This window comes from Notechis scutatus, chromosome 3 (assembly GCF_049901735.1).
Source record: "Notechis scutatus isolate UNSWTSFEM ecotype Mainland chromosome 3, rNotScu1.2, whole genome shotgun sequence".
NCBI classification, from domain to species: Eukaryota; Metazoa; Chordata; class Lepidosauria; order Squamata; family Elapidae; genus Notechis; species Notechis scutatus.
Genome location: NC_142011.1, coordinates 116588292 through 116615365, shown reverse-complemented (window position 1 = coordinate 116615365; position 27074 = coordinate 116588292). Strand labels below are relative to the sequence as shown.

Below are 27074 nucleotides of genomic sequence, written 5' to 3'. Positions count from 1 at the left end.
GGCTGAACTTCCCTTGTCAAATTAGGATAGAGCAGGATGGCATTAATGTTTAGAAGAGAAGACAGCAATTGTTCAACATGTCCAAGACCAAGCTTCTAGTTGTCAAGAAAAGGAGTAGAGTAAATCTGGCCATAGAAGCCTTGTCTTTAATTTATTCTTTCATACACGAGAATTAGAGAAATGTAATCTTCTTAAAATGTAGGTATTATGACTTGGAAATGATTCTTCAAAATGTTTAATGTTTGTGATTAAAAATATATAAATCTTGTACTAGTATAAAATCAGGCCCCATTAAGCAAAGGAAAAGATGCATAGAATGCTTTTTATAGAATAATCTTCCAGTTATGAATCTAGTATCATGTGATATTAAAATCACTCATTATTCTCATTTGTCATTCCAATGGCTAATGGCTCTGTTGTGGTCCGCCAGCAGCCTGCGCAGCTGGCAGCAGAGTCAGACAGTGGGGAGGAATGTGGGCTTGTCCTGGAGTCTGGGGAGGGCTCAGACAAGGGATCTGCGTCCAACACAGAGATGGGGCCAGGACCACCTGAGAGTTATGCGCTGACTCCAGAGCCTCCAGAATCTGACATCAGCGAGGCAGAGAAACAGGGGGAGCCTGTTCCCAGTGCGCGCTTGCGCAGAGCTGCCAGAAGGCAAGAACAGTTAAGACAAAAAGGGCGACTTGGGAGTAAGGCTTGGAGATGATTGGCCCCTCCCATAAGACATAAAGGAGGAGCAAAGGGACATGAGCCTTTGCAGGAAGCAACTCTGTTCATTCTGGTCGGTTTAAAATCTGAAGCTCCGTGTTGACTTTGTGTTCCATTTGGCCTTGTACAGCTAGTTGACAATTTAGTCGTTGGTAGCATTTCAAGGGAGATAAAGGTGGGTGCTTATCAGCCTTATCCTGAAAGAGGATAAGAGACTTCTGTTGGACTATTCATAAACTGTTTGGGACTCATTACAGGCTGTGAATGCATATAATTCACAGTCGTTGAAATTAAAACAATGTTTTTTGGGAACAGCATGTGATTGTTACTGTCTCAGGAAGCCTTGGTCAGAACAGGCTCTGAGCATCTACAGTTTGTAAACATAAAAGTATAAAATCAAAATCTGAACATATATCAACCTAAATAAATAGGAAGACCATCACTTCATGTCCAATAGCAAAGGAGCAACATTGCAATAACAACTCACAAGACCTGCTTGTACCCAGTCTTCTTGGATGGGTATCTACACCCAAGAGTAGCAGTCTTGCAGATATTCAGGATCTGAGCTATATAGGACTTTAGCAATAACTACCAGCACCTTGAATTGCACCCAGAAGCTAACCTGCAACCCTTTGTACCTCTTGAAGTAGCAAGGTCATATGAGCATGTGATGCAAACGATTGCATTAGCTGCCATTTCCAATTACCCTTCAAAGGTAGCCCCATTAGAATGTGCTGCAATAATCCAGGCAAAGCCAATTACTTACACAATCAGTCCAATCAATATTGTTCACAGCTGCTCTGTCCTGTTTCACCTGCTATTTTGCAAATTTGGACAACCCAGATTCTTTTTGCAATAACTTTGAAAAAGTTTGGTCTAGTCTAGCGGTTAAGGCATAAGGCTAGAAAGCCAGAGACTGTGAGTTCTCCTCCTGCCTTTGCCATGAAAGTCAACTGGGTGACCTTGGGCCAATCACTGTCTCTCAGCCCAATTTACCTCACAGGGTTGCTGTTGTGAGGACAATAGGAGGAGGAAGGTGTGTTCACTGCCTTGAGTTATTTGTAAAAATAATAAAGGTGAGATATAAATAAAGTTTAAAAAACCTTAAATGGGTTAAAAATTTGATTAGTAGTATATAACCCTAATTTCCCATTACTTCTGCAAAAGAAAAAAATGTGCTACGTTTAGACTCAAATTATCCTAAAGTATAAAAAAGTCACATGAAGAAGGGTCAAAATATTATAACCATCTTAATAATTACCAGATATGACTTGCAGCTTTTAATGTAGAACATACAATAGAGCTGTAATAAAATATATCATATCATGATATAAAAAGGAAATTTAATAACTTTCTAATTGGAGCTATAATGCTATTTAACAGATAATCAGAGTTGGAAGGGACTTTGTAGGTCATCTAGTCCAACCCCCAGCCCAAGCGGGAGACCCTACACCATTTCTGACAAATGGCAGTCCAATCTCTTCTTGAAAGTCTCAAGTGATGGCGCTCCCATAACTTCCGAGGGCAAGCTGTTCCATTGGTTCATTGTTCTCACTGTCAGAAACTTTCTTCTTATTTCCAGGTTAAATCTCTCCTTGTTCAGTTTCCATCTATTATTCCTTGTCTGGCCTACAGGCACTTTAGAAAATAGCTTGACCCCTTCCTCTCTGTGGCATCCCCTCAAATATTGGAAGACCGCTATCATGTTTCCCTGGTCCTTTTCTTTACTAGACTAGCCAAGCCCAGTTCCTGTAACCGTTCTTCATATGTTTTAGTCTCCAGTCCCCTAATCATCCTGGTTGCTCTTCTCTGTACTTTTTCTAGAGCCTCAACATCTTTTTTATAATGTGGTGAACAAAACTGGATGCAGTACTGTAGGTGTGGTCTTACTAAGGCTTTATAGAGTGGTATTAGTACCTCCTTTGATCTTGATTGTATCCCTCTGTTAATACAATTTAGGATTGCATTAGCTTTTTTGACTGCTGCCACACACTGCTGGCTCATATTTAGCTGGTTGTCCACTAAGACTCCAAGATCCCTCTCACAGTTACTGCTATTGAGCCTGGTTTCCACCCAGTCTATATGTGTATTTTTGTTTTTTCTTGCCTAAGTGTAGGACTTTACTTTTTTCTGTAGGACTTTACTTTTCTCAATTTTTAGTTAAGCATCTACATTCCTTTAAAGAAATTAAAAGAAATATGTATATCTACTGATAAAAGCGAAAGGCATGAAAGTAGCAAGTAAAAGTTTCCATTACCATAACTGCAATTTAAGTAAAAATTATCTAGGAATCTTTCCCCATATACTCAGTGATATTTAACTGTTTGTATTGTTTTTTTTTCTGGGATAAAAATATGAATTTATTTGTCATAGGTTTCCTGTAGATAACAACTCCCCTCACTTTAAAAGAATTTAAATTAACAATTAAAACTCCAATTATTTCAAATGTCATAGATGCCTTAAAACATATAGGGAATACATCAGTCTTGCTTCTATTATTTGACTTTCAGTGAAATATAATACTATAAAGAATACCTAGAACTAATGATATTGCCTTCCAGCTTTTTCAGAGAATTGTTTGGAAAGCAAAAGATACTGAAGACCTTGTTGCAGGAATTGATGAATTTCTGGATGAGCTGACCGTCTTGCCACCAGGCAAATGGGATCCAACCACTCGAATTTGCCCCCCAAAAAGTTTGCCCTCGCCACAGAAAAGGTATCTTACTGAAAAGAGAAGCAGATGGAGACAAATGTATCTCACATTTGACAAATCTAAAGGAATCTAATTAAAATTTAGGTGGAAAGTATTGTACAATTATATGCTGTACCTGGATATCCATAAGCATAGCCCCATAAGCACCTGCATTGCTGAGATGTCCCATTTTCCCAGGTTTGTACCTGTTGCTGAAAAAAGTGTTGTTCCTTCACCTGTCAAAATGATCTCTGTAATCCAGTTGGCTGGGGTTGTGAAAATGTCACCGTTTTTCTGCTTCTCAGAGAAATTTATTATTTTTACAATTTAAAAAAAAAAAAAAAAAAAATTAATTTTAAAAAAAAAAAAAAAAAAAAAAAAAAAAAAAAAAAAAAAAAAAAAAAAAAAAAAAAAAAAAAACCTATATTTCAAAAACCCCCCAAAAAAAATAAAAAAAAAAAAATAAAAAAAAAAAAATAAAATTAATTTTTTTGGGTTAAAAAAAAAAAAAAAAAAAAAATAATTTAAAAAAAAAAAACACCAACCTAAATTTTATTTTTAAAAAAAATTTAAATTTTTTTTTTTTTTAATTTTTTTTTTTTTTTTTTTTTTTTATATATTTGTGTTACTCATCATATGCAACTTAACCATGTGAGAAATCTGTTTTCTCGTGCAGTTTGATTATTTCTTAGAAACAAGATCATATGCGGAAGCATGTGGCTCTGTTGTTTTGCTTTGAAATGGGATATACTGTGATAAGACAATAGTACAACTGTCTACAGTATCACTTCAGAATACATATGAATCCCACATTGGCTTTCTCTAATATTGTGTTTTGATACGTTGCTTACATATTGAGTTGCATTGGAAATAACAGGAATAGCTGGAGTTTGGTTGTAAGAACCAAAATATGATATCTAGCTCAGAATCAATCACCTTCATTACAATATGACTCGTGTGTACACAAAACGGCTGTACTGCATACTATGCCTGTTACATCCTCAGGATCTCCGTGCGCATCCGTGACTGGAGTCCTCATGCTAATGGAAACAAACCTGCTGTGGATGACCGACAGGCTCATGGGCACCAGTTCATAAGTGAAGAGCTGGAGAAGACTGGAAGGTAAAATTCACAGAGGTTTGGCCAGGGAAATTAAAGCACGGATGTCTCTTGAAAACAGAATCAATTTGAATTCTCTTCTTTCTTTTCCCCAAGGGTACAAGTTTAGAAAGAAATATCCAAAGTTATCCAAAGTACACATATACTGTATGTCAGGATTCCAGCAGTTACTCCAATTAAAAACAAAAACAAAAGTCTTTTTTCTTGCAGGCTATTTGGAGGGTTATTCAAGGATATCCAACGAAAAGCTCCTTGGTATGGCAGTGACTTCTCTGATGGCCTCAGCCTCCAGTGCCTCTCAGCCATCCTCTATATCTACCTGGCTACAGTCACCAATGCAATAACCTTTGGAGGAATGCTAGGAGATGCTACAGATAACATGCAGGTCTGTACAAAAAGTTGATAGACTAGGATCCTTCTGTAACTTCAATTATTTTTCCTCACCATATCAGTCTGCATTTCTTTAGTCTTATGTATGTTCCTACCAATGGTAGTAGGCAAACAGTTTCATATTGCTATGTGATTATGCTGTTTGGCTGACTTGTATCCACTATTTGAGAGCTGGTATGCTGCTAATGTTCAACCAAGCAAAGCCATGTGCTTCCTCATATGATCTAGGGTGTCCTGGAAAGCTTCCTGGGTACTGCCTTCGCTGGTGCATTTTTCTGCCTATTTGCTGGGCAGCCTCTCACCATCCTGAGTAGCACTGGGCCTGTCCTTGTCTTTGAGCGTCTTCTGTTCTCCTTCAGCAAGTAAGTAGTGCTTCATATTGGTATGCATGCTGGGAGCAAGCCTTCATGAACTCTCTTTCCTTGAGCCTTATCAAGATGATTTGGGATCATATAAGATTTGCAATGCCTGTGCGTGTTGACTAGCCAATACTCATGCTTGTAGTCTGGACCTGTCGTTCTGTCTTTCTACCTCTGCCTTGAACATTGCTACTTGTTGGTAATTTAGAACAAAATACAATTGTAGTATAGCAAAATCAAAATAGATTTAATACCTCACACAACTTTTCAGTGATTTGATATGCATTCAGGTCAACTTGATAAATCTTACTAAGGTATGCCAAACCAGGCTGTTCTGCAAGAGTGTTAAGTGGAACATTGGCTAAACAAGGCTGGTTTAGCCAATCAGCTCGCAGCAAGAAAATCAGCCAAGCTTCTCTTTCCAACATGATTGTGGTGGCCAGAATGCAATAATACTGCAGGCTACTTCTGCTGGCTGCCGGCTGCCAGCAGTTCATCAATTCAATTCTCACCAGCTCAAGGTTGACTCAGCCTTCCATCCTTCTGAGGTCGGTAAAATGAGGACCCAGATTGTTGGGGGAAACATGCTGACTGTCTAAACCACTTAGAGAGGACTACAAAGCACTGTGAAACAGATATAAGTCTAAGTGTTAGTGCTATGATTGTGTAAATTACTTCTGAACTGGTCAAGTGCAAGGAGGATACTAAATATGACGGCAAAGCCTTACTCATCCTTCAAGTTCATTCTTTCCTTAAATAGAACCTATAGTGGGCTATATACCATCCAGGAAGACCAAGAATGGACTAGTTGGGTGTAATAAGAGTTCCATTCAAGCACTTTGGAAAGATAAACTTGTAGGAAAGGATGCTTTTGTACAAGCATTTCAGTATATCCTGACAGTGCGTTCTGTAATATTCAATGTATTCTGATAGTGTAACTAAGGAGAATCCCTGACTCCTGAGCTCCAGCATTGAAGAAAGGGCCTGTTCTTCCCTAATGGAGGCATTCCACTGCCCTCAATTTATTCCCTGAAATAATTTGATGGTTGCTATAAAAAATTGTTAGTGGCACTTCATTTCACCCTCTTTTGCTAACTTCCCAAATAGGTGAGTCAAGCTGCAAGGCAATAAAAGCCAGTTACTCATGGGAATTCATTATTGGTGATTGAATCTGGTCTCTTAATAGGCAAAAGAGAGCCACTCTAAGGGAAATTCTTCAGTTTAGCAATAGCAATAGCACTTAGACTTATATACCACTTTATAGTGCTTTACAGCCCTCTCAAAGCTGTTTACAGGGTCAGCATATTGCCCCCAACAATCTGGGTCCTCATTTTACCCATCTGGGAAGGATGGAAGGCTGAGTCAACCTTGAGCCTGGTGAGATTTGATCTGCCAAATTGCAGCCGGCAGTCAGCAGAAGTAGCTTGCACTCTAACCACTGCGCCAACAAGGCTCTTAACTTGAGATTTGGGGGCAGTCCTGCCAGAAATGGACTAACCATGTGGCTAAGAGCTCAGGCTTCATTTTCAAAAACTAACCTACTTAGGAATATGACTGTTTTGGCTCTTCCCTCCTCTCAGAGACCACAGCTTGGATTATTTAGAACTCCGCCTCTGGATTGGCTTATGGGTGGCCTTCTTTGGCCTTATCCTGGTGGCTACTGAAGCTAGTTACTTGGTGCAGTATTTCACACGCTTCACTGAGGAAGGCTTCTGTGCCCTCATCAGCTTCATTTTCATCTATGATGCTGTGAAGAAGATGCTGTCCCTGGTGGAACATTACCCTGTCAATTGGGAGTATAAAATCAGTGACATCACCTTGTATAGCTGTACTTGCAATCTGACTGAGACAGGTAAGATGAGCAGCCAGTGATGTTAGGATGAGAAGACGGGCTAGTAACAGTGATCTTTAGATGGCAAGTCATCAAGAATTCTTGACAAATACATGGAAAAGTAACTGTTAACATATTTATAAGTTATAATATACAGGTAGTCCTTGATTTACAACAGTTGAATTAGTGACAATGGCACTGAAAATGGTGACATGATCATTGCAGCATTTCCATGGTCACATGATCTAAATTCAGACGCATGGCAACTGATGCGTATTTATGATAGCTGCAGTGTCCTGGGGTCATGTAATCACCTTTTTGTGACCTTTTGACAAGCAAAGTTAAGGGAGAAGCCAGATTTGCTTAACAACCATGTTACTAACTTAAAAACTGAAGCAATTCACTTAAATGTGGCAAGAAAAGTTGTAAAATGGGGCAAAATTCACTTTAAAACTATCTCGCTTAGCAACATAAATTTTGGGCTCAATTGTGGTCATAAGTCAAAGACTACCGATAACACACACACACACACACACATGCACACACAATAACTTCAAGATAATTAGCAACATGAAAAGTATAAAACAACTGTAAAAAATTGAAATGTAGTTCAAGTACAGACCAAACTGAATTTAAAGATACCTCCAGTGCTTGGAGCAACGTAGCATGACCATGCATTACAAATCTTAATAATTAATAAAATATTTACAAGTAGGTATTAAAAATGCAACATGGGTATTTATCAAATATAGCTGAGAAATCACCCCATCCCACCCCCAAATCTTGATGCAATCAGTAATACCCTGTTTTAGGTAGTCACCAACATACTTTTGGGTTGATCTTCAGTGGTTTATTTTTGTTTTCTCTGTCTTGCCCTTGTCCCTGTTAGTAGATCAAGGCAGCCTAAACCAGTCCCCCAGCTGACACATGCCAACTGGAAGTTCTAAAAGGGTTCTCCCATACTTCAAAGAAAAGCTCTGATTGGCCTAAGCAGCCTAATTGGACTTGAAATCATCCACACAGAAAAGCAGGTACCTCCACAGTCGGATCCACTTTTTGTCCAAGTATCTAAGTCTCCTGCATTTAGATAGGGCCTAGCTTTGTAAGTAAAGGTTCCTCTGTTTTACATCTTTCAGTCATTTTCTTTTTGGAAATCCAGTATTTCCTTGATGTTCTGGGTAGAGGCTGGAGAATATAGTTTGTAAATATAGCTAGATTGCAGTTCCAGTTGCATCTTCTGTGATATTGCTAACTTTCCTGGTTTATCTTGCATTGTTTTTTTAAATGTTTAAATAACAATGTCCACCTAACAGCTGGCCATAATGCAAACCTGTCTTTAGAGTTATGGCAAGAAACAATATGTATCTCTGTTATGTTACCAACCTGTTTTTTGGACACATATTTAAGATGCCACAAAACAGACATCCAAAAATTCTGTCCAAGTTCTTGCTTTTCTTACCTCTCCAGTCCTTGCATTGCACAAATCAGAATGAAGTGCTGATATCTTGGATTTCTTGCAGGCAACTCCTCTGTCCTGAACCAGACTCTATTCCCTAATCTCAGCAGTTTTGAACAGGTAACAAATAAGATTATTTTCATTAATTAAAACGACTGGGCAGGGGAAACCTTTACTTTTATTTTTAATACTGCACATAGGAATGAAAGATGAGGCAAAGCCATATACTGTACGTATTGCAAAAGGCCCGGCAACCACTAGATGGAAGCAAAGGAATATACAAGACTTCGCTACTACCCTAGAATAGAATGGAAACTGAGATATAGGAAGGGCATAGCATGTTGTGATTCGCATGTTTTGTGCAGATGGGATTTGGTACCTCTTGGAGAACTACAGTCATTTTACACTTGATAACTGGGATGTGTTGCTCTTTTGGTTGTTGTTGTTTTGCTGCTGAGGACTTCTCCACCATTTGCTGATGATTCTGTATCACTTGAGAAAGTCACAATTACAACAGCACTGAAAAATGTGACATGACTGGTTTTCACACTTGCAAGTTTGCAGCACCTCCGTGGTCACATGATCAAAATTTGAATGCTTAGTAACTGGCATTTATTTATGATAGTTGCAGTGTGCTGGGATCATGTGATCACTTTTTGCAACCTTTCATTTTTGCAAAATGGAATGGGGAGGCCACATTCACTTAACAACTTTGTTACTAACTTAACAACTGCAGTGATTCATTTGACAACTGTGGTAAGAGAAGTCATAAAGTGGGGCAAAACTTAACAACAGTTTTGCTTAGCATCAGAAATTTTGGGCTCAGTTGTGGTCATTAGTCAAGGGTTACCTGTAATATTGTATATTATGGAGGTTAGGCAGGTATGCACTTTGTTTGTTTGTTTGGTTGCTTGCTTAAAAAATAATCCAAATGGGGAACATTTTTTTAAATGAGGGTAGATTAAAAACAGAGAAAGCAATAATCCAATACAGAACTCAAATGCCTTAAAATGTAAAACAGTTATGACACAGGACAAAATACCAGCCACATTCCCATAGCAAATGGAGATTGCAGCATATTAACCTGTGCATGAGCAATGATCCTTCTTCCACTTTTAGCTAATCATATCATTTTCTCTCATATTCAGTCACAATTTGACCCAGTCTGGTTGAAGTCTTGTAGACTGGTTGAATTACAATTTCCTGAGTTCCCAGCTTGTTTAGGCCGCTGGAAAAACAGTCCAAATATTTTCTTAAGAGTGGTGGTTTACTCATTACCTGGACAAACAGGGATCTTCCTCTGAGGCACAATCCTTTCTTTTTCACAGCAATCAGATGTGGAATGGAGTAACTGGTCTCTCCTGACCAAGGATCAGTGTATGCAACTAGGGGGCCATCTAGTGGGCAACAGTTGCAACTACGTGCCTGACATCACTTTCATGTCCTTCATCCTGTTTTTGGGAACATTGTTCTGTGCTATGGCCCTGAAAAAATTTAAATCAAGTCGCTATTTTCCCACTGGTGTAAGTAGCTATCTATCCTATCCTAATTACATGTTGACTGAATTTATGACATAAATTAATATTTCCTTCTTGTGAGTAAAGTTGTGTACTCTGTCTTCCTGTAACGGCTACCCTGCAACACATTCAGGTATTACCTAATTATCCGACAATAGACGGGAGCTACAGTTAAACATATTGGAAAATACCAGGACAGTGATGGCCTACCTGCATAGTAAAAAAGTAGAAACTTGCAGGAAATGGGGAAGAGGTAGAGAATGGAGAAAGACAAAAAGATCATTGGCATGCCTCCTTCTTCCTCGTTCACATGCCCTCTGCCTTTATTTCTCAAAGCCCTCTTTCCATCTCATCGGTTTTCATATCTTCTTTAATTTCCCATTCTTACCTATCTTGGTTTTCTCTTTGGGTAGAAAGAGAGTAGAGAACAGTAAAGAAAAAAGTTGTATGCATTGACCTATGGATTGAAAAGTTTATGTGATGAATAGCTGCTGATTGCTGGGAAGAGCTGTTCGATTGCCTATTGTGAGTGATTGTGATTGCATCCTACTGGGCAAGCAGGGTTTTTTTCAGGGACTATAGAAGATACATAAGGCAAACAATTCCCAGGAGCAAGCTCATTAAACTGGCAGATGATGGGCTGGCAGATATTTGGGAGTACCAATTGAATCTTAGTTAATGTTATTTCTAGGAGCATATAGATTTAAAATGGATTTAGAGCTCTGTTTTTAAACTTTCATACAAATAAGAATCTCAGAATCAAAACCAACTTTATCATCATCTTCTTCTGTTATACATCTATTCATTACTCATTGAAAAGCACACAGGAAAAACAAAATAGTAGTAATCACAATGGCTAAACATTCAGACGTGACATGCACACCATCACCTTAAAAGGCAGTTTCCTACCTATTTAATCAGGGGGAAAAACATATCTTCAGTAAGACTTAATCCTAGGATTGTTGTTTTACTTCCATGAAGCCTTCGCAAACTTCTTCTGAAGCCATTCAGTCTTTGCCATATGCAATATATATTCACACCATGATTTGTAGAAAGAAGAAATATGTCTCACTTTGGGGCTTTTTAGTATAAAATATTTTAATCCTGCATAATTTTTGAAAGTCTAGTAGTTTCCTGAGATGAACTCTAAATTGTTATATTTCTTTTGTGAATCTTGTGCCTTTTTCATTTTTGAAATGAAAATTTGCAAATTTGCAAATGACACCAAGCTGAGGCAAATAGCCAACACCTTAGAAAATAGGCTCAAAGTCCAGAAGGATCTTGACAAACTTTAACACTGGACCCTGTCCAACAAAATGTAGTTCAGTGGTGAGAAAAGTAAGGCCTTATGCTTAGGGAAGAAAAACCAAATGCACAGATATAGAATGGGTAGTAGTACCTAGTTCAGCAGGAGTAACTCTGACAGGGATCTAGATGTGCTAGCGGATAATCAGTATGAGCCACTAGTGGGCTTCATTTGCCAAAACAACAACAATGCAGTACTAGACTTCATCAACAGAGGAATAGTATCAAGATCACATGAAGAACCAGTACCACTTTACACGCACTGGTAAGATCACACTTGGAATACTGTGTCCAGTTTTGGTCACTATGATACAAAAATGATGTGGAAAGTTTAGAAAGCGCGCAGAGAAGAGCAACAAAGATGATACAGGGTCTGAAGGGTAGAGCACACAATAAAGGGTTATGGGAAATAGGTATGTCTAATTTAACACAAAAAAAGGACTATAGGTGATTTGATAGCCTATTTTCCAAACTACCTGATAGTAAGATAAGAAGTAATGGATAGAAACTTATCAAGGAGAGATCCAACCTAGAATTAAGGAGAAATATCCTGTCAGTGAGAAGAACAGGAGTGACTTGATTCCAGAAGTTGTGGGTGTTCCATTACTGGAGCTTTTTAAAGAGATTTGGCATCCATTTATCCAGATTGGTAACTGGAGGATATCCAAGATCCTTCCAACTGTGTTATTCTATTCTGTTATTCTGTTATTTCACTTCTTAGGTAAGGAAGCTAGTGGGCGATTTCTCCATTATTCTGGCAATCCTCATATTCTGTGGAATTGATGCTGCTCTTGGATTAGAGACACCAAAGCTTCTTGTGCCAAACACATTCCAGGTAAGTTCAGTTACATCAATATAAGACAAAAGAGCTCTTAGCCCAGCCTTAGAATAGCCTCCTTCAAGCTAATCTCAACTCCTTCATAGTCACTTCCAGTTACTACAGCTTTCTAGGCAACATTACAGAAATGCTTTATGTCTACTTTTGGCAGGCATTTATTGATGTTCGAATTTAACCTACAGCTCAGAGTATTTCAGGTACATGCTTCTATGGAATGTTAGAAATGTGAGCAGATAATATTCTGCTGTGATTATATAACATGTAAACAATCTGCCTCGATGTTCCATACTTGTTCAGTTGTCCATACAGACCAGTTGGCAATGCAGCTGTTTCTTATGTAATCCCACCAAAACAACTCTGTGTGATCATTTTATTGAACTCTGGTAGAAAAGGGTACTTCAATTTAAGTAAGTGTAAAGTAACCCACCCTTGTTAACAAATCCATTATAGAGTCTAAAATAAATAACCATGAAAGAGAAGCTTAGAGAAGATATTGACTGCTCTTCACTGACTATATATCAGCTGTGAAAAGTGTAATTTCTCATTACTTACCCCTATGTCAAAATGATTTATAAACAAGTTAAAAAGCACTTGTCTCAGTACTGATCCTTGAAGTTTACAGTATTAACTTTACAGTATTAACTTCCCTCATTGAGAAACGGTTTATTTATTTGCTTTTTGCACTTTTAAACAGCAGTCTATAAAAAGACAAGTCCGCTTATTCCATGACTGCTAAGTTTACTCAAGAGCCTATGAAGAAGAACTTTGTCAAAACCTTTTTGAAAATCCAAGTGTACTTGTGTTGCCAGGGCCATCTTTGTTTACATTTCAGTTGATGCTCTCAAAAAAACTGAGGCAGGATTTAAATATCTTTGTGGAATACATGATGATTTTCCTTCAAGAAGAATATTCCCTTTATGTGCCTTGTTATTTTTTATTATACAGTAATTTCTACCTATTAACTGGAGCAGACAGTAATCTAATTGGTCTCCAACTTCCTATATCTCCCCTGGGCCCCTTTTTAAAATTGACAGGCACATTAACTACATCCCACAATGACATTCCCTTGCACTGGGCCTGCTTGTTGAAAACCCCCAACTCCACTGAGGTAGAGAAGAGGTACTTTTACTGAGTTTGAAATGATAGCAGCGAAAGCAAGGCAAGATCTGAGCCAAAAGGCGCAAAAGTTACATATTGAAAGTTTCCCCAAATCCCTCCCCCCCAGGGACTCAGCCTGAATGTCCAATCCACATCCTGCATAGTGTCATGTGGGAGCACATCTTCAGGTGATTTCATCCATCTGGAGTTCTAGGATGGTTGGCCTTGACTGGGTGTAAACAACTGCATTGAGCAGCACAACTATTCTTGAGAGCAAACCTCCTTTTTAGTTCACATGGCTATTCCTCACACTTTCCAAACCCCATTGCCATGCCTCCCCTTCCCCGTTACTATGGCAGCTGATAGCAAGCAAGCATCAAAGGGAAAACCCAGGCTGGAGATCCGGCTGACAGCCAACTTATTTCTTGCTAAGTCAGCAATTTCATATTTGTAATCTTTAGGAATCCTAGAGTGGATGCTATTAGCACCAGATGATTTTGTAGAGTGCATTTTCTCAAGATATCCCAGAGCAGCATTTTGCAAAGTGTGTTGTATGGAACCCTAGGTTTCTCTAAGAACTTGATGAGGTTATTTTATTTTTATTTATTTTTATTTGTCAATTGCTTACAAGATAATAGGTATAAGTAAAAACATAGTTATGAATACATGGATACATATAAGAAAAATAAAAGAAAGGGGATTTCCGGTTTGTCGGCTTTGCGAGCGGTAGGGATTCGCGAAGCTGCGCGATCCCTGCCGCGCTAGCCGTTTTTGGGGCTCCGATCCGAAAGGGTGCGGAGCAAGGCTGCCCTGCAGGGGCAGCTGAAGGTAGGGGGGATCCGGGAAAGGGTTTGGGGGTGCTGCAGACCCCCTCCCTAGCCGGCAGAACCTCCTTTTACCAAGACGGTGCAGCGGCGGTCCGTAATGGCCGCCACAAAGAAGCCGGCAGCTGGGCAAGTATGCGCTGGAGGAAGAGGAGAAAGTTTTTAAAAGTGAAAGTCTTCTTGGTCGACCCAGGACTCTAAGATATATTTAATTTAATTCCTGAAAATGATGGCTTTTTGGATGATTCTTTCCACAAGAGAAAATAAGCGGCAATTCTGAGGTGCTGAAAGGAAAGTTTACTCTCCCCCCCGACGGAATTAATAAATGGATATTGAGAAACCTGTTTTTTTTTTCAGGTAAAACTAGCTTTTTGGGATAAGTCGGAAGGAAGAGGACAAAAATATATTTATCTGGTTGGATTTTGTTGGAGGAGATGCCTTAAGGATTTGAAAATAGAAATAAAATCTTAATAAGGCTTCAAAACACAGATTTGAATTTTCTTTTTTCCTTTGTCTGATACTACCCCTGGAAGAGAAAGGGGGAATTTTGGCTTGGCTTGGATTGATTGAGGATTGTGGACTTTGGGATTGTCTTATTTTTCTTTTGGAATATTTTGGTTGGTGTGAGAAGAAAGAGGGAAAAAGAAAAGAAAAGATCTATAATGGCTTTTTCTTTTGAGGAACTGAGGGATGAATATGAGCAAACAAAAGCAGCCTGTAAGGATGGTATGGAAAAAGCTTTTCTTTTTTTAGAAATGGCGTTGGTTAACTATGAACAGACAATACAGATGGAAGCTGAAGAACAACAAGAAGAAGATGAAGACGCCATCTTCAATGAATCCCAAAATTCATCTAAGAAAGAAGGAAGGAAGAAAGCGAGGAAAATGAAGGATTTAAGATCTAAAAAAACATTTAAGAAAGAGAAAAATATGATGCAAAATAAATACAATGATAGCAAACAAGAGAAAAAGGGAATACAACAGAGAAGGGATGCCAGCAAGACAGAGGTTAGAAGAAGGGGGGGTAGGAAGATTTGGTGGGGGAAGAAAGAAAGGGGAAAGGCGGAGAAAAGCCACAAAGTTTTAAAACTAGATGGGAAAAGAGGAATCCTTTTTAGGGATAATGGGTAAAGCATAATTTTTTTTAAAAAAAGATTCTGCAAGGTACACAAGATGGTATTGTAACATTTGTATTAGAAATAGAAAATTAGAATGGCTTAAGAGTTAATAAGAAATTAAAATGTTGAAATGTTTAATAATGATTGATTTTTAAAATGTAATAAAATATTGAAGGGAAAGGCAATGAGAATGCTATAAGATTTATTATTTAGATTTATTATTTAACTACGTATTTAGGAGGATATTATGTATTTAAACATTTTTGATTTTTTACTCTGTTTTTATTGTTACTAAAAGTAAAAATTAGTAGATAGAATGTACCAAGCAGAATCAAATTGGGTATTAGGTGTTATTTTAAATGTTAATCTAATTAATTTAGGGAGAGGACAGAAAGGCATCATACTCTGATTAGTGATTTCAGGAGAAATTCTTTTTTTTTTTTTCATTATAAGGAATGAGATAGAGGGATAATAAAGGATGGGCAAAAGATACAAATATAATGATTTAAATTAAGATGGATTGAATAAGATAGAATTATGAAGAGTGAAATGTGTGGAGAAGTTTATATAGAAGATACAGAATGGTAAATAAAATAAGTAATGATCTGTAAGATGAGCATGAATTTAAAGCCCATATAAAGAGAGGTACCTGGGGCCAAGTTACTTTACTAAAAGATTTTTTATATGTATGTTTGTGTCTGTTTATGTTTTTGAGAGTATTGGTGAAACCTTGTAGAAACATAGAAAGAGAGTGATGATAATCAAGTCAGAAAGAAATAGATGAAATAATATAGAAATGTATTGTATAAGATAAGGTTTTATCTGACTTGTTAAATCTATAATGGAAAAAGGTTCAAATATGTAATGGTTGATGATGATTTGATTGTTTTTTGAAATTAATAAAACTTGCTAAAAAAAAATAATAATAATAATAAAAAAAAGAAAGAATAGGACAGGGACGGTAGGCACGTTGGTGTGCTTATGCACACCCCCTACAGACCTCTTAGGAAAGGGGTGAGGTCAATAGTGGACAGTCTAAGGTTAAAGTTTTTGGGGTTTGGGGAAAAAAACCACAGTCAGGTAGAGTATTTCAGACATTGACCACTCTGTTGCTGAAGTCGTATTTCCTGCAATCAAGTTTGGTGCGGTTAACCTTGAGTTTGTATCTATTATTTGCTCTTGTGTTGTTATGGTTGAAGCTGAAGTATTCATTGACAGGTAGGACATTGAAATGTATCATTTTATATACTATCCTTAGATTGGACTGAAGGCAGCATTGTTCTAGGTTTTCTAGGTCTAGAATTTTGAGTCTGGTGGCATAAGGTATTCTACAACAAGAAGAGGTGTGGAGAACTCTTCTTGTGAAATATTTCTGGACTTTCTCAACTGTGTTAATATCAAATACGTAATGTGGGTTCCAGACTGATGAGCTGTATTTGAGTATTGGTCTAGCAAATGTTTTGTATGCTCTAGTTTTTAATGTAATATTACCAAAGAAAAAGCTACGTAAGATTAGGTTAACAACTCTTAACGCCTTTTTGGCTATGTAATTACAGTGGGCTCTAGCACTTAGGTCATTTGAGATGAGTACTCCAAGATTGTTGACAGAGTTTGGATCATCAACAAGGTCTTGACTATTCAGCCTGTATTTTATTTTCTGATATTTTTTTGCCAATATGTAGGACAGAGCATTTATTTGTTGAGATTTGAAGTTGCCATTTGTTTGACCATTCTGATACATAGTTGAGGTCTTTTTGAAGGGTAGCAGTATTGTCTGTGGTGTTGAATAGCTTTACATCATCAGTGAAGAGAACGCAGTTGCTCTTGATATGGTCACAGAGGTCATTTATGTAGAGTATGAAAAGAGTTGGTCCTAGAACACTGCCTTGGGGGGACACCACTGTTGACAGGTACAGAATTTGATAGGACGCTCCCAATTTTAACCATTTGTTGTCTGTTTGACAGGAATGCTTCTATCCAGTTATGCAGGTGTCCAGAGATACCGTTTTAGGAGTAGTTTGTCATGTACCACTGAATCAAAGCCTTTACAGAAGTCTATGTAGATTGCATCTATTGCTTTGCCCTGATTGAGTTGTGTAGTCCATGTTTTTGCAGTGTAAGAGTTGCAGATTACAGGATAGTTTTTTTCCTAAAACCAAATTGTTTATTAGAGAGTAGGTTGTTTGTTTCTAAGTGGAGGATGATGGATTGGTTAATAATTGATTCCATGACTTTACAGGTGACGCAGCATAAAGAGATTGGTCTGTAATGTTCAACTAGGCTGGGGTCTCCCTTTTTGAAGATGGGGATGACTATGGCTTGTGACCATAGTTTTGGCAAGGAGCTGGTCCTGAAAGATTTTTCAAAGATTATGCTTAGAGGTTCGGCTATGGCAGTGGGTAGCTTTTTAAAGAAATAGGCACATATTCCATCCGGTCCAATAGATAGAGGTGGTTTTAGATTGCGCGGTGCTTTTTCAACAATGTCTTCTGTAAAATCGATATGTATTAGATCATTGTAGTTGTCTGTGGTTCAACTAGGAAATACTGGGCATGATCCATTGCTGTTTACAAATACTGAGCCAAAGAATGTGTTAAAGAGGTTGGCTTTAATAGTGTCGTTGTTGCAGTCTTTACATTAGGTCCTTTCAGGGGTGGGATGGACCTTGAATCTTTTAGTTTGTTGTTTATAAAATTGTAGAAAGCGTGAGTGGAATTGGTGTATAGAAGGTTTTCTTCTTGTTTAATGTGATAATTGGTACATTCAGTTTTTATCTGGTAGCATAAATTTTTGTATCGGCTTTTGAAGTTGGCAACGTGACCAGATTTGTTTTTCTGCCAAAGTGATTTCTTTTTGGATTGAGGCTTCCTTATTGTTTTGGTTAATTTGTTTTTTCTGGTTTTGAGAGTTGTTAATGGTACATATAGTTTGATGACTCTTTTGACTTCAAGTAAAAATATGTTGTAATGGTCTTCTACAGTATTGCATCCAGAGAATAGAAATTGCCAATCAAGGGATGAGAGATCGTTGTTTATGAGATCATAGTTGCCTTTTTTGAAGTTATAATTGGGGATTCTGTCATTGTGATGATTTTTGTGTGGATGTATGTTGAGACAAAAGTCAATCATGTTGTGGTCACTGTTGGAAAAGGGTCTTTAATTTGTATTCTGTAAATTGAATTCAAACTATTGCAGAAGATGAGATTGAGGCAGTTGTTAAGTCTAGTGTTGTTGGTTACTAGTTGTTCTAGTCCCAGATTTGTTACTGCATTGTAGAAGGTTGCATGTGAGGGTTCAGTTGTACATTCATTAAGGGTCCAGTTAATATGAGGTAGATTGAAGTCACCAAGAAAGATAAAAGCGTGTGGGCAAGATGCTGCCCATGTTAGTAGTGTATTTAGCTTGTTTGCATGTTCGATGTCATAATCAGGGGCATAATCAGGTTCGTGACAAATTGATATATGGGCGTGGTGTTAACTTGCCCCATGATATTTGGCTTTTAACAGGAAGATGATTTTGTTATAGGATCATATATTCAATCTCAGAGCATAGCTAAGTGATTTTTGCCTCAACAAATAACTCAATAATGGAAGCAACTGTTTTCTATCTGCTTTGTTATGGCATATTTTCCAAGCACATTCAAAGCCACATCCATTCACATGCACACAATATAGCTACAAAAAAGGAAAAGGGTGGGGGGAGAGAGAGAAAGGGACCAAGACCTTCTCCTCTACTGGTCATGTGGATAAAGGAGAGTTGGAAGATTTCAAGAGCTCCTTAGGGGAGAAATTCAACATTTCAACACCTTGTTTTATCTTTTATATTATTCACAAATCATGGAATCTATGCTGATTGTTACTACAAATATCAAATTTCAAACTTTGTTCTGGCCATGTATCTTTCCTTCCTATACTGATATATCAGCTCCTTAAGGTAAAATATATTGGATTAGGGTTAGGCTTGTAATCATAGGGTTAGGCTTTTTAATCATAGTTGACTTTAAATTACTGTTTTGTTGACCAGGATGATCTATCATATGATGTTTGGTATTAATGAGGCATCTGTTGCTTTTAACATTTTGGACCATCAAATATTCTTATCTTACAGTTTTCTTTAGTATTGTTTTTGCAGTGTTCTCAACCGTATCTATTTGCCTGATGTTTTCTTTCTTTGGATTTAAAGATATCATTGTCTTATTTTGAATTAGATTTTAACTAATCTCTAATGTTAATGTCTTGTATGATCTTTCCCTGTAACCCCTTTTTAGTACTCATTAAAGCCTTAACTGAAGGGATATCTAGATACAATGAGTTAACAAGTTCAACTATTAAGTAATTACTAATCCAAGACTAATGTAAATGTAGGAAAACTGAGGTATAGATCTTCACTCCATTGGGGCCCCTTTGCAATCTGATATTCAACCTGATAGATAGTTATGCTATTCATGTGGAATGGAGGCTTATATGCTGTATGAAAGTAAATGTTTTGAGACCATTGTTCAGAGTCACCTGAACAATTTAGTCCTCGGCTCGCGCGGCTTCCAGGTAAGGCGTCCCGCGGAACGGGGTTGCCCTGCCGGATCACAACTGCGAAGCCCGTCCGGAGTCGAGAACAGGGAGGCGATCGTCGCCCCCGCGTCCTCCCCTCGCAACGTAACCCCACAGATTCTTTTCCAAGTCGGTGGACTCTTCGCCCTCACTTGGCTGCGGGGTAGCTGCAGCGGGAAGGAGGAGAAGGAGGCGGCGGCGGTGGCGTCGTCGTCGTCGCCAGGAACACCATCCTTTGCCCGGCATCACTTCTGGCAGGGGGCGAAGCGAGAAGGGCGCGCCGCTGCTCGGCCGAGAGGCAAGAGGCGAAGGGGAGGCTGCGGCAGCCTCTGGCGCGGAATAAGATGGCGACGCCCAACTAGGAAGGTGAAGACCTCGCTCCTGAAGCATTACCTCCCTATAAAGCCATCACCCGCACCAGAAACCACTTTTAAAGCTGCTGTTACATCAGTAACCGTGAGTAAACCTGAGCCCAAAAACAAGCCCAAAAACGTTAGATTCTGAAGCCGTGGAGCCCATATATTCCTGCTAACAGATCCGGAGCTCTCCTCTCCTTCCCCAGAGAAACAAAGCCCTCTCCTTCACTCGGAGCCTGCCTACAGAGAACAACCTTCATTTGAATCTCTCACACAGCTGATAGAAGTTGTCTTCCACACCAGACAATGCATTTCTTTTAATATCCCCCACGCAGTTTTCACATCTGTTAGCTGGCAGAAAAAGAAATAAACAAGGAGGGAGGAAAAAGCCCTGAGGCTCGTACCCGAAGAGGGCCCCTCCATCCGAACTAAGAAGAGACTTGGCGTGGCTAGATCAAAGCTGTGGCTGAAGTAAAAGGAAAGGAGCGTTCTTGCAACAGCGTGCTTAATCCTAGTGGAAAATCACTCCAATTTCTGCAGTGGAATTTTCCTTGGAAAGTGGAACTCTAAGGAGGAAAATAGCTGCGATTAACGATCTGGAGTTACTACCAGATTTAGTTGGAAGTAAATGACAGATCGGATAAGTTAACCCAAGCCACGTGACTGTATTTTCTTCTACTACTCAACTTGAAGAGCTTAAGAAAGTTTTACACTATTTCAAAAACCCTTTGAGCATCGTATTACAGCCTTTTGTTTACAGAGTAATAGCAATTACAAAGAGCAATAATTTCCTCTCAGTCAACAACAGCATTAACCCTTTCCTTGCAGACTCTTAATACTACCTCATTACTTTAATCAAACACTGATTAACTCATTACCTCAAAACTTACAACTTTTCTACCTCATCACCTATATCAACGGTTAGATAATCAATTTCTATAAAATATTTTATTAATGGTTCAATTGATTTATTGTCCTAATTGATTAGTGTGACTAGAGTGTTTAGTGCAAATAGTGTAATTACTGACAAGTTGAAAAGATCAAGATTCATGTAATTTAATTGAATAGTAAAATCAATGATTTAGTGAATTTAAATGAACAGTGTGATTAATGATTAGTGTAATTAATTGATTAGTGTTTAGAGTATTTAATTGATTAGGCTGATTGTTGCCCAGAAATATTATCTGACTAGAGAGATTACTGCAATTGAGTGGTTGGTGTGATATTAGCTATATAGATTACCTAAAACTGTTTCTTTAATTAATTCAATCAACATACTATCTTACCATGTCAAAAAAATCCAATGCCAAACCACAACCTATAGAGAAGATAATCCCCACCAATGAACTACAAGACTCCTGCACATGCCTTAAATGCTACAAAAATCTAAAGGATAATAAAAACTCAATCAAATGTTCTCTGTGTAAGAAATACACTCATCATGACTGCTTGGGATTAACCAAGCAATTTATTCAATACCTGGAATCATCCAATGAGTTTCCATATTACTGCAAATCATGCAAACCCAAACTGGATCTGTTGGAAAGAATTGATACCATTGAAACCATAGTAGCGTCCCTGGACGCCATAAAAGAAAGAATATCCAACCTTGAAAAAAAGAAACAACGCAAAAACCGGAACTTCCAATAGCTACAAACCACATCTCTACCCAACAACCACAACCCAATCCAAAACTCAATCCACAAAAAAAACACAACCCAGACAAATATTGATATCCCAATCCTCATCAGAGAAGCTGTTGAGCGTGAACGGAAACGTCCAAACGCCATCTTATTTGGTCTAGAGGTCACCAATAACAATGATGACATCACAACTGTCCGAAACATCATCAGGGATTATCAAGCATCAACCATCTCCGCTGATGAAATACTTGACATTTCACGCATTGGCCGAGAGCTCAATAACAGTGACGGCTCTGTGGCCCCACGCCTGTGCAGAGTCATTTGCAAAAATGAATCAAGCAAACGTAAATTCATTTATACTATAAACTCACTGCCAAAACCAACACCAACCATAAGAACCTCCGTTGTCACCCTGACCTAACCATACAGCAACGTGCCCGCTCCCGTGTACTCCGCATTGAACTCAAAAACCGTCTAGACAATGGAGAGAAGGACCTGTACATTGACTACCATGCTGACTGTATCAAACGTAAGCCACGCAACCCAATACTCAGCTTTTACCCTCAACCACAACCCTACCTCAACCGATCCACCATCACCCAAGACTAGGCACGCACGCCCCAACTACCTCAATTCCAACTACTGCCGGCCTTAAATGCAAACTACTCAATGCAAGAAGCCTTGTGAATAAAATACCTGAATTTCTCATCCTACTAAATATGGCTAACTTCGACATTATATTTGTCTGTGAAACATGGCTCAATGCATCTCTCCCCGACTCCATTACCACAGTAAGAGACTATCATGTTTACCGATCAGATCGTGAAAATCGCCGAGGAGGTGGTGTTGCTATCTTCTATAAAATATCCTTACATCTAAAAAATATCCAAGTTACCCAGGAGCTTGCTCTTCCTGAGACCATCATCTGTGAACTATCCTTAAATATCACAATTCAATTCTTACTATGTTACAGAGCACCTGATTATGACATCGAACATGTAAACAAGCTAAATACATTACTAACATGGGCTGCATCCTGCCCATACCCTTTTATCTTTCTTGGTGATTTCAATCTACCTACAAAACATTTGCTAGACCAATACTCGAATACAGTTCATCAGTCTGGAACCCACATTACGTATCTGATATTAGCACAATTGAGAAAGTCCAGAAATATTTCACAAGAAGAGTTCTCCACTCCTCTACTCGTTGTAGAATACCTTATGCCACCAGACTTGAAATTCTAGAACTAGAAAACCTTGAATTACGCCGTCTTCGGTCTGATTTAAGCATGGTATATAAAATCATACATTGCAATGTCCTACCTGTCAATGAATACTTCAGCTTCAACCATAACAACACAAGAGCACACAATAGATACAAACTCAAAGTTAACCGCACCAAACTTGATTGCAGGGAATACGACTTCAGCAATAGAGTGGTCAATGTCTGGAATACTCTACCCGACTCTGTAGTTTCTTCCCAAACCCCAAAAACTTTAACCTTAGACTGTCTACTATTGACCTCACCCCTTTCCTAAGAGGTCTGTAGGGGGCGTGCATAAGCGCACCAACGTGCCTACTGTCCCTGTCCTATTGTTTCTCTTATTCTTCTTTTATTTTTCTTATATGTACCCATTTCATGTATTCACAACTATGTATACACTTATACTTATTATCTTGTAAACAATTGGCAAATCAAATAAATAAAATAAATAAATAAATAAATAAATATGTTTCTTAGATGAAGCCATGACACAGTCTGAAGAAGGTATCTATGGTAAAAGTGTCAGAAGTCAGTAATTGGGCTACCATATCTGGCCTGCAAAATCCAGAAAGCCTCTAGATTCATAAAAATTTATGTGGTTATTCAGCAATCACCTGAATGTTATCAGCCCCAATATGGTAGCCCTACATATAATTATATTTTGTGCCAAGTCTTATAAGCTGCTGACATAAGCTAAGTAATTATTTGTTATCCCAACGTTAATTCTGTTTGAATTTATGCCCTGTGACTCTTGCTGACATGTCTTTTACCTTTATAGTTTAATATGTGCATTTACCTGATTTTTGATCTTTTTAAATGTACAACTTTGGTAATAGAATAATACAAATGCAGCTAATACATTTTATAAGTAACTATTTCTTCTTTTGTCCTCTTAAAATTAAGAGAGATTTCCTAATCCTGAACCAAAATGATCGATACATCATTGTACTTTGTATGTAAAGTGTATGCTTTATATTTTATAAATATAAAATACACTCACACATACACTTATTAGGTACACATATTATTATATACAAAGTATATTTCTATTAATTATAAAGTACATAAAGTTATTTACTGGGGACATGAAATGTACACAAAACAACTGCATTTATCAAACAATTCCATTTTTGAAAAATCAGGTAACCATAATAATTATCCATAAAATTGAAACAATCTCACTACAATTTAATCAGCTGGAACTATCATTCAGCCTTGATAGTTTCTTTCTTGATTAGACAAGAATTAAGATGAAAATATGCTTTGCCAAATACTTTAAGAGGCAATGCTTATCTATCTGCTATCTACCCCCAACTCATCCTATGGCTTGCTAACCTTTTCCAATTATTCCCTCTGCAGCCTACAAATCCCAAGCGAGACTGGCTTGTATTTCCATTTGGAGCAAATCCCTGGTGGATATACTTAGTGTCTTCAGTACCTGCCATTCTAGTTACCATCCTCATCTTCATGGATCAACAGATAACAGCTGTCATTCTCAATCGCAAGGAATATAAACTGCAGGTCAGTATTTGTTGGGCTGTATAATGTAGTAATGCTTTAGTTTATTGTAAAATCTCTCTAAAACATACATATATTGAACCATAAACTGAGGAACACTGGAATAATTGTTGAAACTAAACTTGTGTTTCAAAGATAATTATGTAATAGAAACAGGTTTTTAAAGCCAAGTAAGCTTATACGGCATGTTTTCGTATAATCTGGACCCAAGCTTTAAAGGGTTTTATAGAGCATATTGGAAATTGTTTTAAAAGGGGCTGCATGCTTCATCCATTCTGTCTTCCAAGCTTATTTATTCTTAAAAGGAGGAATAAACTTAGCATATTGCAGATTGTTCATTTTTCTTTCTTTGTGTTGTTTTTCACTACGGTAGTTGCTGGTGTGAAGAAACCCTTATTTCTAAAGACAAATATTGGAAGAAAGGAAGAAGATAAAGCATTAGTTACCAAAGCAGGAAACACAAATAAATACTTCTTCAAATTCAGTAGACAATATTTAGCAATAGCACTTAGATTTATATACCGCTTCACAGTGCTTTACAGCAGTGGTCCCCAACCTTTTTTGTGCCAGGGACCAGTTTCATGCAGAAACACTTTTTCAAGGACCGGGAGTCCGAGTTTGGTGGTTTGCTTGCAGACATTTCATTATCTGACTAGGTAACATCTGATGTTGTTACCTAGTCGGGTAATAAAACGCCTGCCAGCAAACCACCAAGTTCAGGGAACACCAATGCCTCCTCATTGCAACCCTGAGCGACAGATAGTCCCTGCAGGACGGCTGAGAAGCCTCGCCTCTCGGCCCTGCCTTCATCAGCCCCATCCCTCAGGTGTCTCCCTCCCTCCCTCAGCCTCATCCCTCAGGTGTCTGCCTCGTTCCTCTCTCAGTCGCTCTCTCACTCCTCCACCAGCCCAGGAAGAAACTGCTTCAAAGAAGCCTGCAGGGTGGCTTTTCCTGTCGGCGCAGCTTCCCCAAAGCGCCCGCTCACCCCACCCCGCCGCCCACGGTTCAATCCAGTGCTCCGTTCTGCCTGCCTGCCTGCCTTCGTTTCTGGTGGTTTCGAGCGCAGCTTCTCCAAAGCGCCCTTTCACCCCGCCCGCCCGCCGCCCGCAGGTTCAATCCAGTGCTCCGTTCTGCCTGCCTGCCTGCCTGCCTACCTTGGTTTCTGGTAGTTTCGAGCAGCTTCGGCTGAGAAAAAGAGGCGAATAGTTATTATTCTCAGCCGAAGCTGCTCCGAAACTACCAGAAACCAAGGCAGGCAGGCAGGCAGAATGGAGCACTGGATTGAACCTGGATTGATTGGCGGTGGGGTGGGGGTGAACGAGCGCTTTGGGGAAGCTGTGCCGACAGGAAAAGCCACACCCCCCGGCTTCTTTGAAGCAGTTTCTTCCTGGGCTGGTGGAGCAGCGAGAGAGCGACTGAGAGAGGAACGAGGCGGGAGGAAACCGAAGCCGCTGAGCCAGAGAGCAGGACAGGCTTCTGTTGCTTCCTCCCTCCCCTTCTCTCATTTGTGTCCTTGATCCCGATCCCAGCAGCATTCACCGAAGGCGAAGAAAGCCGCCATTTTTTTAAAATTTTTTTCCTTTGCCCGGTACAGAGTGCTCCACGGACCGGTGCACGTCCGCTGCCCGGTGGTTGGGGACCCCTGCTTTACAACCCTCTCTAAGCGGGTTAGAGTGTCAGCATATTGCCCCCAACAACCTGGGTCCTCATTTTACCAACCTTGGAAGGATGGAAGGCTGAGTCAACCTTGAGCCAGTGAGATTCTGCAGGCAGCCAGCAGTCAGCAGAAGTAGCCTGTAGTACTGCATTCTAACCACTGTGCCATCAGGGTTCATACAAAATTTCTTAGTACCATTCGCAACATTTTCTGTTTTATATACGAAATCTTACATAAAATTCTCTAACTCAGGTAGTGAAATTCTGGAAACGTACTCAATTATGCAAGTCACGCAACTTATTAAAATGTTATTATTCCAATCAGTTAAAGGAGACATAGTCTAAAATAGAACACTTTACAATGCATTATTACCACATCTCTTAGTGCTATCTCCAATATTCTCTTCCAGAAAGGGGCAGGATTTCATCTAGATTTCCTCTGTGTTTCCCTACTGATGATTGTTACATCGTTTATGGGCTTGCCCTGGTATGTGTCCGCCACAGTCATATCTCTGGCGCATATGGACAGCCTTAAGAAAGAAAGCACTACTAGTGCTCCAGGAGAACAGCCGAAGTTCCTTGGAATCAGGTATTGGAAACAGATCACACTTTTAAGGATTCAAAAATGGAGGCATTATTATCTGTCACTGATTCTCTTTCATCTACACGAGCCTTCTCCAACATGGAAATATATACAACATTCAAAATCAATATTCCTGCAGGCTATGCTCACTTTGGGATTTGAAGTTTTAACACAGCACATTTGAAGAACACCAAATTAGGGAAGACCATATTAAATAGTAGGAAATGATGGATTGATGCTTTGAGTGGGATT

The 27074-nt window shown here is 38.8% G+C and overlaps 1 protein-coding gene across 4 annotated transcripts in view; it reads left to right on the top strand.

Moving 5' to 3' along the window:
- SLC4A9 (solute carrier family 4 member 9) overlaps positions 1 to 27074 on the top strand; it is a 48811-nt gene that overhangs the window by 11425 nt on the left and 10312 nt on the right. For 3 of the 4 annotated variants that reach the window (XR_015748747.1, XM_087961034.1, XM_087961033.1), the window contains exons 7-16: positions 3270 to 3424; positions 4406 to 4522; positions 4730 to 4904; positions 5138 to 5271; positions 6849 to 7120; positions 8620 to 8675; positions 9884 to 10078; positions 12099 to 12212; positions 24425 to 24586; positions 26650 to 26828. Coding sequence is in view for 2 of the 4 variants with exons in the window: in XM_087961034.1 (XP_087817160.1) it covers positions 3270 to 3424; positions 4406 to 4522; positions 4730 to 4904; positions 5138 to 5271; positions 6849 to 7120; positions 8620 to 8675; positions 9884 to 10078; positions 12099 to 12212; positions 24425 to 24586; positions 26650 to 26828 (1559 nt within the window). In the remaining 2 variants the exon portion in view is untranslated. The remainder of the gene's footprint in view (positions 1 to 3269; positions 3425 to 4405; positions 4523 to 4729; positions 4905 to 5137; positions 5272 to 6848; positions 7121 to 8619; positions 8676 to 9883; positions 10079 to 12098; positions 12213 to 24424; positions 24587 to 26649; positions 26829 to 27074) is intronic. The other variant, XR_015748748.1, reaches the window with a different exon arrangement.